At 39.9% G+C, this 18414-nt stretch overlaps 1 protein-coding gene across 1 annotated transcript in view; it reads left to right on the plus strand.

Annotated features, from left to right (window-relative positions):
- L2HGDH (L-2-hydroxyglutarate dehydrogenase) overlaps nt 1–17957 on the plus strand; it is a 70070-nt gene extending 52113 nt beyond the window's left edge. The window contains exons 10-11 of the mRNA XM_023222626.3: nt 13892–14104; nt 14998–17957. Of these exons, the coding sequence (XP_023078394.1) occupies nt 13892–14087 (196 nt within the window). The 3' untranslated portion in view covers nt 14088–14104; nt 14998–17957. The remainder of the gene's footprint in view (nt 1–13891; nt 14105–14997) is intronic.
- The last annotated feature ends 457 nt before the right edge of the window (nt 17958–18414 follow it).

Genomic DNA, 18414 nt, shown 5'->3' on the forward strand with positions numbered 1-18414 from the left:
AAGTGCTGGGATAATTTTTGTATTTTTAATAGAGACGGTTTCATCGAGAGCCAGGATGGTCTCGATCTCCTGACCTCGTGATCCTCCTGCCTCGGCCTCCCAAAGTGCTGGGATTACAGGGGTGAGCCAATGCGCCTGGCCAAGATCAATAGACTTTTCCACAGCTTGAAGCCTAAGTCTTGCCTTGTCTCATTTGTCTTGCAACCAGTATACTAAACCATAAATGCCCTTAGTATTGCAGTGAAAGCACATTAGGCAGCAGTAGATAGTAAAAGATAGTTGAAGCAACACTTTCAGTGGGGTGTGTTTCCCAGGATGGTGTCCTTAAATTTCACTAACTACTAAAGGGCACCCAGGTTGACTTCTCATTGCTTAGTCAGAGCATTTTGGGCAATAATTTACTGGTGAACATTAGATTGAAATATAAAGTTATAATCTGTTAAATATTTGCATTAAACTTCTCATTTTTAAAAGAGTCTCTGAGACTCTTAATGTTAGCTCTAGGCCAGGCACAGTGGCTTACGCCTGTAATCCTAGTGCTTTGGGAGGCTGAGGTGGGAGGATCACTCGAGCCTAGGAGTTTGAGACCAGCCTGGGCAATATAGTGAGATGCCATCTCTACCATTTTTTTTTTTAATTAGCTGGGCGGGTGGTACACGCCTTTAGTTGTAGCTGCTAGAGAGGCTTAAGTGGGAAGATCCCTTGAGCCCAGGAGGCTGAAGCTACAGTTAGCCATATTGCACCACTGTCCTCCAGCCTGGGAACAAGACCCTGTCTCGAAAAAAAAATGTGTGTGTATGTATATATAGCTCTAAACTTTAAAAATTTGTTCTGTGATTAATTTTGACATGTTAATCTAACAGCAGTTTGTATCTGTTAGCACCGTATAGATGTAAAAGACGAAGATATATATGTTACAATTTCCCCTTTTTCAATTTGGAAAACGTCTCCTATGGGGAATTCTAGAGTAAACTTTCAGGCAAGATGTTTTCATAGCAAGTGATAACTAGACTGTGTGAAATACAAAGGTGCAAAACTCAAACATTTCTACTATAAAGTTGTAATGGCTTATGGTGGTCTAGATTAGGGTTTCTTAGTCTTGATGCTATTGACATATTGAGCCAAATAATATTTATTGTGGAGGACTGTCCAGTTCATTGTATAATTTTTTGTATTTTTTTTTTAGACAGAGTCTCACATTGTTACCTGGGCTGTAGTGCGGTGGCGCCATCTCGACTCACTGCAACCTCCGCCTCCCGGTTCAAACGATTCTCCTGACTTAGTCACCTGAGTAGCTGGGATTACAGGCACCTGCCACCACGCCTGGCTAATTTTTTGTATTTTTAGTAGAGATGGGGTTTCACCATGTTGGCCTGGCTGGTCTCAAACTCCTGACCTCAGATAATCCACCTGCCTTGGCCTCCCAAAGTGCTAGGATTACAGGCGTGAGCCACCATGCCTGGCTGTTGTAGAATGTTTAACAGTATCCCTAGCCTCTACTCATTCTCCTAATTGTGACAACCAAAAATGTGTTGACATTGCCAGATGTCCTCTGGGGGCGAAATCTCCCTTGGTTGAGAACCACTAGTGTAGAGAATTTGGTAACCTTCACACTACAAAATACTAATAAGAGTCTGGAGGAAATATGATAAACATCCTTGAAGTACATATAGCTGAGAGTAAGGGAAAGTAAGGGGCACCCCAGCGCAAAAAACAAAAACAAAATTAAAATTCATACTAAAAGGAGTTGGTGCTGATGCTGACTTGGAGAGGTGGGGATGGTTTGCTAATTTTAATAACTGAGAGGCTTAAGTTATATTTTTAATTTATGTGTGACTCACATATAAAATATATAGATCTTAATTGATTAGTAAATTTTGGTAATTGTACAAACCATATCCATCACACAAAACAAGATATAGGACATTAGGAACTTGTATTTTAATTGCCACTCAAGTGCTGAAAAAGAAATCTTGGGTGTATACAAGGTGGAAAGTTGGAACTGAGACTCTAAGGCCCCCAGGAGACTCTTGAAAGGCTATACCCTCAGAAGAAAGGAAGTCTGGAAAAAAAAAAATATTCCCCTTGGCACTGGGAAGTATTAAGAAACTTTGTCTGTCTTGGTGGTGGGGAGTAGGAGGAATCTTCCCAAAAATCTGGAATCCCTCGAAGTGCTTAGATTTTGAATGTATACCACTAGCTTTGTTTAGGAGCTGTAAGCTAACAAATTAACGGAAACAGTGGAGCCAGACATTTCTGGATCCTGCTTCAATCTCTCTCTCTCTCTCTCTCTCTCTCTCTCTCCTTCTCTTTCTCCTTCTCTTTCCCTTCCTCCCCTCCCCACCCCCTCTAATTCAAATAAATTAGGCAGACTAAAAATCAGGTAATTTGACCACAAAGTGACTACTGACACTAAGCAATTATTGCTTTATAATTTTTTTTTTTTAATTTTGTTTTTTAAGAGTCTCGCTCTGTCTCCCAGGCTGGAGTGCAGTGGTGCAATCTCAGCTCACTGCAACTTCCGCCTCCTGGGTTTAGGTGACTCTTCTTCCTCAGTCTCCCAAGTAGTTGGGATTACAGGCATGTGCCACCATGGCTGGCTGATTTTCTTTTTTCCTATTTTTAGTAGAGATGGGATTTTACCATGTTGACCACGCTGGTCTTGGACTCCTGACCTCAAGTGATCTACCCGCCTTGCCCTCCCAAAGTGCTAGGATTACAGGTGTGAGCTACCGCACCTGGATAATTTTTAAGAATCTTTTTAAAATAAATACACATTGAGACTGGGCAGGGTGGCTCATGCCTGTAATCTTAGCACTTTGCGAGGCCAAGGTGGGTGGATTGCTGGGCCCTGGGCAACATAGTGAGCAACATGTTGGTCACTATGTTGCTTGGGCAGCCTGGGCAACATAGTGAGATCAGCCTGGCAGAAGAATCGCTTGAACCTGGGAGGCAGAGGTTGCAGTGAGCCGAGATCACACAATTATACCCCAGCCTGAGTGACAGAGTGAGACTCCATCTCAAAAATAAAATAAGACATGGAAAAGAAAACTGAGAAGATTCCAGCCTATCTCTCATAGCTGTTACAAAGAAATTGAGAAGAGGCAATCCTTTGAGGAGAGAGTACTTAAAAATTTTCGAGAATTGACAAAAAGACATCAAATTCAAGATGTACAGTGCATCCCATCTGAGTAAATAAAACTAAATACGAGATGGAAATAGACTTCCAATTCAGTAGAGAAGGGAAAAAGAATATAGAAAACTCAATAAGTGAAGAAAGAGGAGATAGAAACCTTAGAAAATCAGGTTAGATGGCGTAAAATAATATGGTAGAAATCAAGCATATCAGTAATTACAGTAAATGTATTTAATAGTTAAGACAGATTATCAGGTTGGGTTTTTAAAAATCTATGTGCTAGAAAAATGCTTTTATTATTATTATTATTTTAAGACAGCATCTCGCCCTGTCACCCAGGCTGGAGTGGAGTGCAGTGATGTGATCATAGCTCACTGCAACCTTGAACTCCTGGGTTCAAGCCATCCTCCTGCCTCAGCCTCCCAAATAACTAGGACAACAGGTGTGCACCACCACACCTGCCTAGTTATTACTATTTTCCTAGAGACAGAGTCTCCGTATATTGTCCAGGCTGGTCTGGAACTCCTGGGCTCAAGTGATTCTCCTGCCTCATCCTCCAAAAGCATTGGGATTATAGGCATGAGCCACTCTGCCTGGTCTGGACTTATATTTTTAGATTAGCAGTAGAGTTTTATAAAATACTAGATTGTTCCATCATATTTGGAACTGGCTGAAGATGCCTGTTACAGCTTTCATAGCTGTTTTCCCAACCTGTAGTGTAATGCTTGACATATGACAATAATATAATACAAGACTTCTCATGAATGTGTGTATTTAATTACACATTCACCTGTTCTTGTTTCTGGACATATTTTTTTTCTTTTTTTTTGAGATGGAATATCACTCTATTACCCAGGCTGGAGTGCAGTGGTGCAATCTCAGCTCACTGTAACTTCTGCCTCCCAGGTTCAAGTGATTCTCCTGCCTCAGCCTCCCAAGTAGCTGGGATTACAAGCATGCACCACGATGGCTGGCTAATTTTATATTTTTAGTTAGAGAGGAGGCTTCACCATGTTGGCCAGGCTGGTCTCGAACTCCTGACCTCAAGCGATCCACCCCTCAGGCCTCCCAAAGTGTGGGATTCGGCTTGAGCCACCCTGCCCAGGATATATTTAAGCATTTAGGATGTACATTCCCATTAAGTTTAGCTAAAAACAGCAAAATACATGGCTAATATGTAACACATTAGCTGTATTTGTAGCTAAATTAATGATATGTTAAATGTAGCTGAATTGAGTGGGAGTAGGGTGAGGGATGGGAAATTACTTATTAGGTACAATGTACACTATTTGGATGATGGTTACACTAAAAGCCCAGACTTCACCTCTAAGTAATATATTCCTATATCAAAACTGCACTCAGACTGGGCACGGTGGCTCATGCCTGTAATCACAGCACTTTGGGAGGCTCAGACAGGGATCACCTGAGGTCAGGAGTTCAAGACCAGCCTGGCCAACATGGCAAAACTATGTCTCTACTGAAAATACAAAAGTTAGCCAGGGGTGGTGCTGCGTGCCTGTAATCCCAGCTACTTGGGAGGCTGAGGCAGGAGAATCGCATGAAACCAGGAAGCTGAGGCGGGAGAATCATGTGAACCCGGGAGGCAGATGTTGCAGTGAGCTGAGATCACACCACTGCACTACACTCCAGCCTGGGTGACTGAGCGAGACTCTGTTTCAAAAAAAAAAAAAAAAAGCACTTGTATCCCCTAAATTTATACAAAGTTTTAGAAAGAGAATTTGCTGATATTAACTTACTGAGTCACTGGCCCTTTCAGTTGTTAAAACAATTAAAAGTTAAAAGAATTAGAAGTTAGCTTGTCACAATGGTGTGTGTCTATAGTCCCAGCTCCTACGTAGGCTGAAGTGGGAGGATCACTGGAGCCCAGCATTTCAAGGCTGCAATGAGCTGTGATTATGCCACTGCACTCCAGCCAGTCTGGGTGACAGAGTAAGACCCTATCTCTTTAAAAATAAAAATTAAAAAAATAGAAATTTTAAATTTTAACTTAAAGCTGAAAGTTTCTAGCCTTATTAAATACCTACTATGTGCAAGACACAAATCTACACATGTGGGCAATGTAGGGGTGTTGACGCCATACTTGCCCTCAAGACATTTATGGTTTATGTTACCTGAGAGTATTTTTTTTCTTTTCTTTTTCTTCTTTTTTTTTTGGAGATGGAGTTTCGCTCTTGTCGCCCAGGCTGGAGTGCAATGGTGCAATCTTGACTCACTGCAACCTCCACCTTCTGGGTTCAAGCGATTTTCCTGCCTCAGCCTCCCGAGTAACTGGGATTACAGGTGCCTGCTGCCACGCCCAGCTAATTTTTGTATTTTTAATAGAGACAGGGTTTTCCCATATTGGCCAGGCTGGTCTCGAACTCCTGACAGGTGATCCACCCGCTTTAGCCTTCCAAAGTTCTGGGATTACAGGCGGGAGCCACTGCGCCCAGCTGAGATTTCAAATAATAATACTTATCTCAATTTGAAGTGTTCTGCGGGGAAAGCATAGTAATTCTACAAAGAAAAACCCTGAAGTAGCCTTAAGTGCTGAAAAGGGAACATGAAAAATTTGGTAGTTTAAACATTTCATGTTAAAAACTTGTTTGAACTAAAATGAGATCCTAAGAAAAACATCATTATCATTTATTTATTTATTTGAGAGGGTCTCACTCTGTCCCCTAGACTGGAGTGCAGTGGTGTGATCACAGCTCAACTGTAGCCTCTACCACTGTGAGCTCAAGGGATCCTCCCACCTCTGCCTCCCAAGTAGCTGGGACTGCAGACACTCAGACACTCACCACCACGCCTGCCTGATTTTTTTTTTTTTTTTAACTCGTAAATACGGGGTTTCACCATGTTGCCCAGGTTGGTCTCAGACTCCTGAGTTCAAGTATCCGCCTGCTTTGGCCTCCCAAAGTTCTAGGATTACAAACATGAGCCACTGTGCCTAGCCAGAAAAACATTATTATTATTATTATTATTATTATTATTATTATTATTTTAAAATTTGGATTGTCAGATTTTGAATATGTGGACAAGAGTATAGGGGACATTGAGAACATAATTTTTGTTTGTAAGAAAAATAAATAAGTGTAGACATTTTAAACTGTGGTTAATCACTTGTAACCTCTATGTACTTAGAAGGAGCAAAGGGAATGCACTGACTAACTATCTATACAGCAGAGTTTTACATTGGACACTCAACATCAGTGGCTGGTCCTGATGTTGAGGGGAGAAATGCTACTTTGATGACTTCAGATAAACTATAAATAGTGTATAAAATAGGCCACATACCAGCTGATAAACATATGCATCTCTATGCCAAAAAGTTTCAGCTTTCAGTCCTGTCCCTTCTTTTTGTGTTCTATGTGGTATATCTGATTCTTTAAGTTTTTTATTTTTTATTTTTTTTATGGGTGCCTAGTAGGTATATATGTTTATGGGGTACATGACATATTTTGGTACAGGCATGTAATGCATAATAATCACATCATGGAAAATTGGTTGTTCATTCCTTCAAGCATTTATCCTTTGTCTTACAAACAATTCAATTACACTGTTAATTATTTTTAAATGTACAATTAAATTTTTATTGACTATAGTCTCCCTGTTGTGCTATCAAATACTAGGTCTTATTCATTTCATTCTTTCTATTTTTGGGGGGAGGTATCCATTAACCATCCCCACCTCCCCTGTAAAACCCCACTCCACACTACCTTTTGCAGCCTCTGGTAACAATCCTGCTCTCTTATCTCTATGTGTTCAATTGTTTTGATTTTTAGATCCCACTAATAATCGTGAACAGATGATATTTGTCTTTCTGTGCCTGGCTTATTTCACTTAACATAATGACCTCCATGTTAATGCAAATGACAGGATCTCATTCTTTTTTATGGCTGAATAGTACTCCATTGTGTATAGGTACCACACTTTATGTATTCATTCATCTGTTGACGGACACCTAGGTTGCTTCCAAACCTTGGCTATTGTGAATACTGCTGTAGTAAACATGGAAATTTAGATGTCTCTTTGATATACTCATTTCCTTTCTTTTGGGTATATATCCAGCAGTAGGATTGCTGGATCATATAACTCTATTTTCAGCTTTTTGAGGAGCCTCCAAACTATTCGCCATAGTGGTTGTAGTAATTTACATTCCCATCAACAGTGTATGAGGGTTCCCGTTTCTCTGTATCTTCACCAGCATTAGTTATTGCCTGTCTTTTGAATAAAAGCCATTTTAACTGAGGTGAGATGATACCTCATTGTAGTTTTGATTTGCATTTCTCTGATGATCAGTGATGTTGAGCACCTTTTCGTATGCCTGTTTGCCATTGGTATGTCTTCTTTTGAGAAATGTCTGTTCAGATATTTTGCCCATTTTAAAATTGGATTATTAAATTTTTTTCCTATAGAGTTGTTTGAGCTTCTTATATATTCTAGTTATTAATTCCTTGTCAGATGAGTAGTTTGCAAATATTTTCTCCCATTCTGTGGGTTGTCTCTTCACTATGTTGATTGTTTCCTTTGCTGTGCAAAAGCTTTTTAACTTGATGTGATCCCATTCACGACCTTATTGTTTAATTTCTATGTGTTTATATAGTTTCCAAAATTCCTCTTGTGATTGATTTGTAGTTTTATTCCATCGTGGTCAGAGAAGGTGCTTGATCTTATTCCAGATTTTTTGAATGTTTTAAGACTTGTTTTATGACCTAACATATGGTTTATCCCTGAGAGTGATCCATGTGCTGAGGAGAAAAATGTGTATTCTGCAGCCATTGGATGAAATATTCTGTAAATATCTATTAGGTCTATTTGTTCTGTAGTGCAGATTAAGTCTGACATTTCTTTGTCGAGGTTCTGTCTGGGAGATCTGTGCAACACTGAAAGTGGGGTGTTGAAATCTCCAGCAATTACTATATTGGGGTCTATCTCTTTAGCTCTAATAATATTTGCTTTATATAGCTGGGTACTCCAGTGTTGGGTGCATATATATTTGCAATCATTATGTCCTCTTGCTGAATTGACTCCTTTATCATTATATTATAATCTTCTTTGTCTCTTCTTACAGTTTTTGTCTTGCAATCTATTTTGTCTGATATCAGTATAGCTATTCTAGCTATTCCTGCTCTTTTTTCATTTCCATTGTCATGGAATATCTTTTTCCATCCCTTTATTTTTAGTCTGTGTGTATCTTTATAGGTGAAGTATGTTTCTTTTAGGCAACAGATCATTGGGTCTTGTTTTTTCATTCATTCAGCTACTCTATGTCTTTTAAGTGCAGAGTTTAGTCTATTTACTTTCAGTGTTATTATTGATAAGTAAGGACTTACTCCTGCCATTTTGTTATTTGTTTTCTGGTGGCTTTACAGTCTTCAATTCCTTTTTTGCTTTCTTCCTATCTTCCTTTTAATAAAGGTGATTTTTCTCTGATGGTATGTTTTAATTTCTTTCTTTTTATTTATTTAATTTTTTGGTATCCATTGTATGTTTTTCTATTTGAGCTTACCATGAGGCTTGCAAATACTATCTTATAACCCACTATTTTAAACTGATGACAACTTAATACTGATTGCATATGCAAACAAACACACAGAAAGAAAACTAATAAAAACTCTATACTTTAACTTTGTTCCTTAGCTTTTAAATTTTTTGTTATTTCTCTTTATGTCTTATTGTACTGTCTGTGTCTTGAAAAGTTGTTGTAGTTATTTTATTTGATTGATTCATCATTTAGTCTTTCTATGTAAGATGAGAAGTTTATACACCACAATTACAGTGTTATACTATCCTGTGCTTTTTTGTGTGCCTGCTATTACCAGGAAGTTTTGTACTTTTATATGATTTCTTCTTGCTCATTAGCATCCTTTTCTTTCAGATTGAAGAACTCTTTTTAGTATTTGTTGTAGGATATATCTAGTGTTGATGAGATCCCTCAGCTATTGTTTGGGAAAGTATTTCTCCTTCATGCTTCAAAGATATTTTCACTGGATATACTATTTTAGAGTAAAAGCATTTTTTCCTTCAGCACTGTAAACATGTCATGCCACTCTCTCTTGATCTGTAAGGTCACCACTGAAAAGTCTGCTGCCAGACATATTGGAGTACCATTGCATATTATTTGTTTCTTTTTTCTTGCTGCTTTTAGAATTCTTTCTTTATCTTTGACCTTTGGGAGTTTGATTATTAAATGGATTGAGGTAGTCTTCTCTGGATTAAATGCACTTGGGGTTCTATAATCTTCTTGTACTCAAATGTTGATATGTTTTTCTAGGTTTGGGAAGTTCTCTGTTATAATCCCTTTGAATAAACTTTTTACCACTATATGTTTCTGTACTTCCTCTTTTAGGTCAATAAGTCTTAGATTTACCCTTTTGAGAATGGTTTCTAGATCTTGTGGGCATGCTTCATTGTTTTTTATTCTTTTTTCTTTTGTCTTATCTGACTATGTATTTTCAAATAGCCTGTCTTTCAGCTCACAAATTCTTCTGCCTGATCAGTTCTGCTATTGAGACTCTGATACATTCGTCAGCATGTCAGTTGCATTTTTCATTTCTAGAATTTGTTTCTTTTTAATTATTTCAATCCCTTTGTTAAATTCATCTGAAAGAATTATGAATTCCTTTTGTATTGTCTTGAATTTCTTTGAGTTTCTTCAAAACAGCTATTTTGAATTCTCTGTCAGAAAGGTCATATATCTCTGTTTCTCCAGGATTGGTCTCTGGTGCTTTATCTAGTTTATCTGAGGAGGTTATGTATTCCTGGATGGTGTTGATGCTAGTAGATGTTCTTTGGTGTCTGGGCATTGAAGAGTTGGGTACTCGTTGTAGTCTTCACAGTCTGAGCTTGTTTATGCCTGTCCTTCTTGGGAAGGCTTTCCAGGTAGTCAAATGAACTTGGGTCACAAGCCCAATAACACTGTGTTTTTTGTAGACTTGTAGAGGTACCACCTTTGTGGTCTTGGATAAGATCCAGAAGAATTCTCTGGATCACCACGCAGAGACTCTTGTTCTTTTCCCTTACTTCCTCCCAAATAAATAGAGTCTCTTTCTCTCTGTGCTAAACCCCCTGGAACTGGGGTTATGGTGATGCAAGCACTCCTGTGGCCACCACCACTGGGAGTACACTGGGTCAGACCTGAAGCCAGCCCAGCACTGGCTCTTGCCCAGGGCCCTTCCCTTCAGGGCAGTAAGCTTCCTCAGGCCCCAGGCATGTCCAGAGATGTTGTCTGGAAGCCAGAGATTAGCGTCAAATATCTTAGTAGTTTACCTGATGTTCTGTTCTACTGTGAATAACTACCGCTCACACCACAATACAAAGTTCTTCTCACTCTTCCCTCCCCTTTCCACAGCAGAGGGGCCACTCCCTGTGGCTGCCACCACCTTTGGTCCACAGGGTTTCTGCCAGGCCACCACCAATATTCATTTAAAGCCCAAGGGCTCTTCCATCAGCTTGTGGTGAAAGCTGCCTGGCCTGGGACTTACCCTTCAGGGCAGTGGGCTCCCCTCTGGCCCAGGGTAGTTCTAGAAATGCTGTCCAAGAGTGTAGGCCTGGGCCGGACGCAGTGCCTCATGCCTGTAATCCCGACACTTTGGAAGGCCAAGATGGGCGGATCACCTGAGGTCAGGAGTTCGAGACCAGCCTGGCCAACATGGCGAAACCCCCATCTCTACTAAAAATACAAAACTTAGCTGGGTGTGGTGGAGTGTGCTTGTAATCCCAGCTACTTGGAAGGCTGAAGCAGGAGAATCGCTTGAACCCAGGTGATAGAGGTTGCAGTGAGCCGAGGTCATACCACTTCACTCCAGCCTGGGCGATGGAGTGAGACTCCATCTCAAACAACAACAACAAAAAAAAAAAACAAAAGAGTGTAAGCCTTGACTTGGGGACCCCAAGAACTTGCTTGTTGCTCTACCTCACTGTGGCTGAGCTGGTACCTAAGGTGTAAGACAAAGTCCCCTTTACTTTTCTCTCTGCTTTTCTCAAATAGAAGGAGTCTTTCACTGTAGCCACCACAGCTGGGAATGTGCTGGGTCACACCTGAAACCAGCACATCTCAGAGTCTCATCCAAGGCCCATGACACACTCCTTGGTTATCACTGCTGGTTATTCAGGGCCCAAGGGCTCTTTAGTCAGCAGGTGATGGATCCTGCGAGGACTGGGTTTTTCCCTCCAAGGCAGTAGGTTTCCTTTTGGCCCAGGGTGGGTATAGAAATGCTGTTCAGGAGCGGCTGGGCGCAGTGGCTCACGCCTGTAATCCCAGCACTTTGGGAGGCCACGGTGGGTGGATCACGAGGTCAGGAGATATAGACCATCCTGGCTAACACGGTGAAACCCTGTCTCTACTAAAAATACAAAAAAAAAAAAAAAAAAATTAGCCAGGCATACTGGCAGGCGCCTGCAGTCCCAGTTACTCAGGAGTCTGAGGCAGGAGAATGGCGTGAACCCAGGAGGCGGAGCTTGCAGTGAGCCGAGATCACGCCACTGCACTCCAGCCTGGGCGACAGAGCGAGATGCTGTCTCGAAAAAAAAAAAAAAAAAAAAGAAATGTTGTTCAGGACCTAGGGCCTATAATGTGGGCCTCACAACTCTGCCCAGTGCCGTATCTTACTGTGGCTGAGCTGGAATCCAAGATGTAAGACAGTCCTTTTTACTCTTTGCTCTTTGCTCCTTAAGCAGAAGAAAGGAGTCACTTCTATTGCAGCTGCCTTGGTTTGGGGCATGGATGATGCAAGCACTCCTTTAGCTATGCCAGCTGGTATCTCCCTAGATCACATGCCACCCTAGTCCAATTACTATAAGCCCAGCCTAGTGCTAGTAGCCTAGGAATTGGAGTCCTTGTGCCCTAGACTGTCTTTCAAGATTATCTAGGACCCCAGAGTATTTCAGCCCACGGTGGTGAGGCTTGCAGGGAAACTCAAGTTCTGACCACTGGGATGGATGCTTTCTGTCTAGCTAGGGCAGGTCCAAATGCTCCCTCCATGTGCTGGCGCTGGCTGAGCCCAGCACGACTTTATTCTCCACTGTGACAGGGCAGCACTAAGTTCAATGTAAAGGCCCCCAGCCACTGTGCCCTCCCTTTCCCAAGTGCATAGGTTCTCTCTCCACACCGCATGGCCGCTGCTAGGGGGTGAGGAAGGGGTGGCATTGGCGATGCAAGACCATCTTTTCTGCCCTCCTCAATGCCTCTTTCAATGATATGAAGTCAAAACTAGCCACTGTGATTGCTCACCTGATTTTTGGTTCTTGTAATGGTGCTTTTCTGTGTGCAGATAGTTAAAATTTGGTGTTGTAGCAGGAGAACCAATGTTTGTAGGCTTCTGTTCCACCATCTTGCTCCGCCTGCTCCCATATCTGATTCTTACTCGGAAATTCTTACAGCTGAAAAATCTCCTGTCCAGATTCTCTGCAGGATTCTATAGGGAAGATCACTTATCTTTATCATACAACCTTTCACTCTTATTGTTATAATTCTTATTTACCTCTCTAAGAATGAGTAGTATAGCTCTGTGATTCCAGGCAAGTTACTTAATCTCTCTTTGTTTCTTTGCTGTTAAATATAAACTGTGTCAGTTGTTTTGAGGATTAAATGAGGTAATTCCTAGCACAGAGTAAGCACTTACTAAATAATAGCTATTACTATTATCTCTCTTCAGCCAGCTGAAGTCTTAGAGGGCAGTGCCCTCACAGTGTTCTTTGCATCTTCTGCAAGTACTTGCTGGTGTGTATAAGATAGAATTTTTCACACTGGGCTTCCTTGGACAAGTTTCATAAGAGGTGCTTTTTTGTAGTTCAAAAACATTGGATTCAAATTTCATCTGTAAATTTTAACTGTTTTAAAAAACAACAAACATCTGTGAGCTCAAATGTCATAAAATAGAATTTTAAGTAATAAAGATTATCAGTGTCTTTACAGTTGTTCCCACCTATAATCCTGGCATTTTGGGAGGCTAAGGTGGGAGGATCACTTGAGGCCAGGAGTTTGAGACCAGCCTGGGTGACGTAGTGAGACCTCGTCTCTACAAAAAAAAAATTTTTTTTAAACTAGCCAGGCGAGGTTGTGTACACAACCTGAGCAACAGATCAACACTCTATCTCAATTTAAAAAAAAAGATTCTCCTTTTATTAGTATGCTGCTAAATTAATTCATTTTTATGCTTTTCCTATCATCTTTTTTAATTGAAGATGATCCTGATATTGAAGGGTAAACTGTTAAAAACAAACTGCAAAACAAGAACTTGTTGCCATTTGCAAATATTTCTGTCCATAAATTTTAATCGTGTGAATTTTAAAAATACAAAAATAAGTAGAATAGGATACAGGAATGCAACTGACAAATAACCTCTGCTTTCATTGATTTGTATTACTCAGATGAGGCTCGTTGTAACCATTAATTGATTTTTGTAATAAATTCATTCTATAAATTTAAATAAAAATATACGTGTTCTAGTTAAGTGTGGATTTACCTACTACCTTTGGAAAGAGGAGACATTGATAAGTAACTTACTTGTTTTTATGTATTTCTTTGATAAGCATTTATTACACTATTGTTATATAATAGGTTTTAGGCTCTAAGCTAACAATATAGGTTTGACAGGCTACAGCTGACAGCCTTTGGTTAAACAGAAGCTCATTAGGTTTCCATGTACTTGTGCATTTAGAAGAATATTGTTTTAAGATTCTTTGGAAACACTGACGTGTAAAGTATCCTATGTCTTTGAGTCAGCTGACTCCCATCTTTCACTTTTGCAGGGGCCCAGCTGGAGTAAGAGCCCAAGCCCTGGATAGAGATGGAAATCTGGTAGAAGATTTTGTATTTGATGCAGGAGTTGGGAATATTGGAAATCGTGTTCTTCATGTGAGAAATGCACCTTCCCCTGCTGCTACTTCTTCCCTTGCAATTTCTGGAATGATTGCAGAGGAAGTGCAACAAAGATTTGAATTGTAAATAATGAAAGGAGCTAGGTATGCATTGTAATCTCCATGTCAGCAACAAGAATGTACTAATTGCATTCTTTAATTTAAAAAATGGTTTTTAAAATTTCATTTTTTGGTCAAAGATAACCACTGAATTGTTAAAATGATGTAACACAGAAATAATAATTTTCTACAAAAATTAGCTGGGCATGGTGGCACATGCCTGTAATCCCCGCTACTCGAGAGGCTGAGGCAGGAGAATCACTTGAACCGAGGAGGCAGAGGTTGCAGTGAGCTGGCACTCCAGCCTGGGTGACAGAGTAAGAAAAAACAATAATAATATTCAAAATGTTAGGCTGGGGACCGTGGCCAGCACTTTGAGAGGCCAAGGCAGGTAGATTGTAGCCTAGGAGTTTGAGACCAGCCTGGGGAACATGGCAAAACGCTGTTTCTACAAAATAGCTGGGTGTGGTGCCTCTGTAGTTCCAGCTACATGGTAGGCTGAGGTGAGAGGATCACTTGAGCCCAGGAGGTCCAGGCTGCAGTGAGCTATGTTTATGACAGTGCATTCCAAGCTGGATGATAGAGCAAGATCTTGTCTCAAAAAAAAAAAAAAAAAAAAAAATCCAGCCTGGGCAACATGGTGAATGAAACCCCATCTCTACAAAAAATACAAAAATTAGCTGGGCGTGATGGTATGTGCCTGTAGTCTCAGCTACTTGAGGAGCTGAGGCAGGAGGATCACTTGAGCCCGGGAGGTCAAGGCTACAGTGAGCTACGTTCGTGCCACTATACCCCAGCCTGGGCAACAAAGTCAGTCCCTGACTCAAAAAATAAAAACAACAACAAAAAATAAATTCCATACTTATTTACTTTGTGAATAAAGAGGCAAGATACAGTTTTATCTGTCCTGAATCCCTGACTTTTTTTTTTTTTTTTAGGTGGAGATTCACTCTTGTTGCCCAGGCTTGAGTGCAATCTTGGTGAAATCTTGGCTCACTGCAACCTCTGCCTCCCAGGTTCAAGCGATTCTCCTACCTCAACCTCCCGAGTAGCTGGGATTACAGGTGCCCACCACCATGCCTGGCTAATTTTTTTGTATTTTTAGTAGAGATGGGGTTTTGCCATGTTGGCCAGGCTGGACTTGAATTCCTGACCTCAGGTGATCCACCCGCCTCAGCCTCAAAGTGCTGGGATTACAGGTGTGAGCCACTGCACCCAGCCCTGAATCCCTGACTTTGTTAATGACCCGTCCTTACCAACCATGACCTAGAGAAGATTTGGCTTTTCAAGAATTTTGGAGAAAGATGGCATAAAAATGGGTTATTTTCTTAAATCAGTTTTTAGCATTATACTACCTAAGCTTGTTTGGTCTCTCACAGACAAGGAAATACATCATATTGTAGGCTGCATTCTTTTAATTTCGAAGAATCACAAAACTGACATTATTTAGAGCAACAATATTTGTATTTAGAAATTAAAAATTCATGATTTCAAGAAAATACATAAAATTTACATTTTTGAGTAGTTTGAATAAGTTTCTATCCTAGTTATAATATTTGTCAGAAATAACAAACTCAAAACCTTTATTATTTTCAGTCTCTTTGTAACTGATGTGGTATGGTATAATCATGAAATCTAAACAGTGGTACACTGAGTAGTTGTCTTGCTCTTCAGTCTCTGTGGCTGAGAACTGAAATAACTTAGAAGAGATAGATTTTTATGAGAGCAGTTTTAGAATCCTGACACTGATGTATAGAACTCTAATTTTAAGTTTATTTATCTATTATATCTCTGATCTTTAGTCACACTAAGACTCTCAAAATGTTGGCCAAGATTGCTTATGATTCATACCTACTTGATTTTTCAGGGCTCCTATAAAGTTGTGTAGGGATATTTTTCCATTTTTGATAAATATCTAACTTTGAGGCATTCACTTTTGTAAACCGCGAAAGTGCCTTACATTCATGTGTACCTCATGAGTATTTTAAGTTGATGCCCAGTGCTGTACTATATCCTGTATATATGTGTTGTGTGGTATCTGTTGAAATGATTCTTATAATTTAGAAAGTTAGAAAATAGAAATGTAAATGAAAATGTGATGACCTGACTGCAGAATTTTGAGTACTGAACCACATTTAAGTGAGGCGTTTTCATCCATTCTCTCTCATTTGCTCTCTCAGGAATCATCTTCTAGTCTGTATGTCTTCTTTCCTCTTAGCTCTCCAAAGCTGTATGATGGATGGGTGAGAAGGATGTGCGTTTTGGTTGATAGGAAAAATGCTTCTGTTTTCTTCCTTTTCCCCTCACTTCAAGCATTGATGATTACATTGGTCGAGCTACCTCATCCATTAATTTGAAAGGCTACACATCATCAGCTCATGTTCAAGAAGTAGCACATCCCAGCTAAACAGAGTAGGCCATTATTCAACACTTGGGATGAGCATATTAAAAGCATTCAGATATCAATGACAGAAGAAACAAGCCCTAATGTTTCTTTATAATAGCTGATTCCTGCAAGAAATGCAAACACACCATAGTTTTCTGTTCCATTACAAGATTACTAAGAGATGGAAAATATTATCGTTTTCTATTTCATCAACAGTACGATTGCATACATACTAAGTTGTAAAGACTGGAATTACAAAAAATGATTGTCCTAATTGAAGCAATCCTCAATCCATTCAAGTCGGTACAATACCCCCCCAAAAAAAGCGAAAAATTTGTTGAAAGTGTTTTGAATTATGTAGGTTATTCTGTTTGTAAAACATTTTATATGTATGTCAACAGGGTTTTGTTGTTTAATACTGATATAATAAAGTTTTATTATTTCTGACAGAAGAAATGCATATTAATATTTAAAATATTTTAATGATCCTTGGTGGTATAGAGAACATATTTTTTAGTTCCATAAAAACATCTATGCAAATAAATTTTTTATGTGTAAGACATAAACTGTTTGCTTTAGATAGCAGCCAACCTTTTTAATAAACTCATTTCTGTGTTAGTATATAGCACAAAATGAGGTTGAGTAGTTTATATTTTGGGTAGAAAATGGAGCATTTTAGATTTTAACTTCAGAGTGTTTGTGAGAAACTCTTGATGTACCAGCAAGTGTATTTTTGGTGTTTCATGTTACATAGCTTAACTCTTTTATCCATGCATATATGTGCATATCAAAGTCCTTCCCTTGATCCTCTCAGCCTTAGCACTGTTTGGGGAGTTGCCTTTACTGTTGGCAGAATTCCACTTTCCCTGAGGCCATTTGGAAATCTACCTGGTAGCCTGTGGGATAACCTTAACTCTTAGAACTTTCTTCAAAGGATGGTGGTGAGAGTGGGGTATACTGCCAGGCCCTGTCCTTTGGGAGTTTGTAGGACCTGCTTTCGGAGGCAACCCTGATGGCTGTAACTATGAGCTATCCCTGTAAACACAGGAGGCATGGTGTCTATATTTAAGGACTGGCTCTGCCCTCCTGGGCACTTGATCTGTGTCTAGACTTCTTGGTCAGAGGTTTCCTCATCTTTCTGCACATACACTGTTATCTAAAGATCTTGTAAACCTTTTTGAGTTGTAATCGTAAAGTCAGTTACTAAGCTTTTCTAATACACTCAAAGGGAGTTTTTGAAATCTCTTCATCAGGGCTTAAGGTAGAAGGACAGGATGAAATGGTTGGGAAAGCAAAATCTGCCTCGAGATGTTTTCAAATAGTTTGCACTCATTAAAGAGTTTAAGAATGGAAATAAACCCTGAAGCCCTGAAGGGAAGAACTGTGTTGATATCAACCAACTCTACTTTTCTGGCCTCAAATCCTACAAAGTATTGTGGGTTTTTGTTGTTTTTGTTGTTAATTGCTTTTATTTTCTGCTTATGGGAAGGGTCTCACATTAAAGTTATCTTAAGTTTCTTTTGTCCCTGGGATAAAATGAGAAAATTTACCTTTTAGATATGGCAAGAGATGGCAGGTCTTGGGTTGCTCAGGAAGCCCAACTTTGAATATTAGGAAAGACCTGAGGGACAGTGGTAACAGAGGGACCTCTCTCATTAGAGAACCTTGAATTTTAGCCAAATTCTGCTTAAAACTGTATCTTTAGAAAAACCTCTGTTAACTTGGTTGCTCTGAAGCAGAATGAATTGGCTCCAGCAGTGGGGTTTTTTTTTTTTAACGCTTTTCAGATTTAATTTTCCTTAAATTTGTCCTCTGGGAATATAAGAGATGTCTTTTAGGGATATCAGTTTATTTTTTAATTTTTATCTCCCCTTCCCTCACCTTTTTTTCCCCTCCTTTCCCCCCCTTTCCCCCTCCTTTCCCCCTCCTTTCCCCCTCCTTTCCCCCTCCTTTCCCCCTCCTTTCCCCC

The sequence above is a fragment of the Piliocolobus tephrosceles genome, chromosome 6, assembly GCF_002776525.5.
Source record: "Piliocolobus tephrosceles isolate RC106 chromosome 6, ASM277652v3, whole genome shotgun sequence".
Lineage (NCBI taxonomy): Eukaryota > Metazoa > Chordata > Mammalia > Primates > Cercopithecidae > Piliocolobus > Piliocolobus tephrosceles.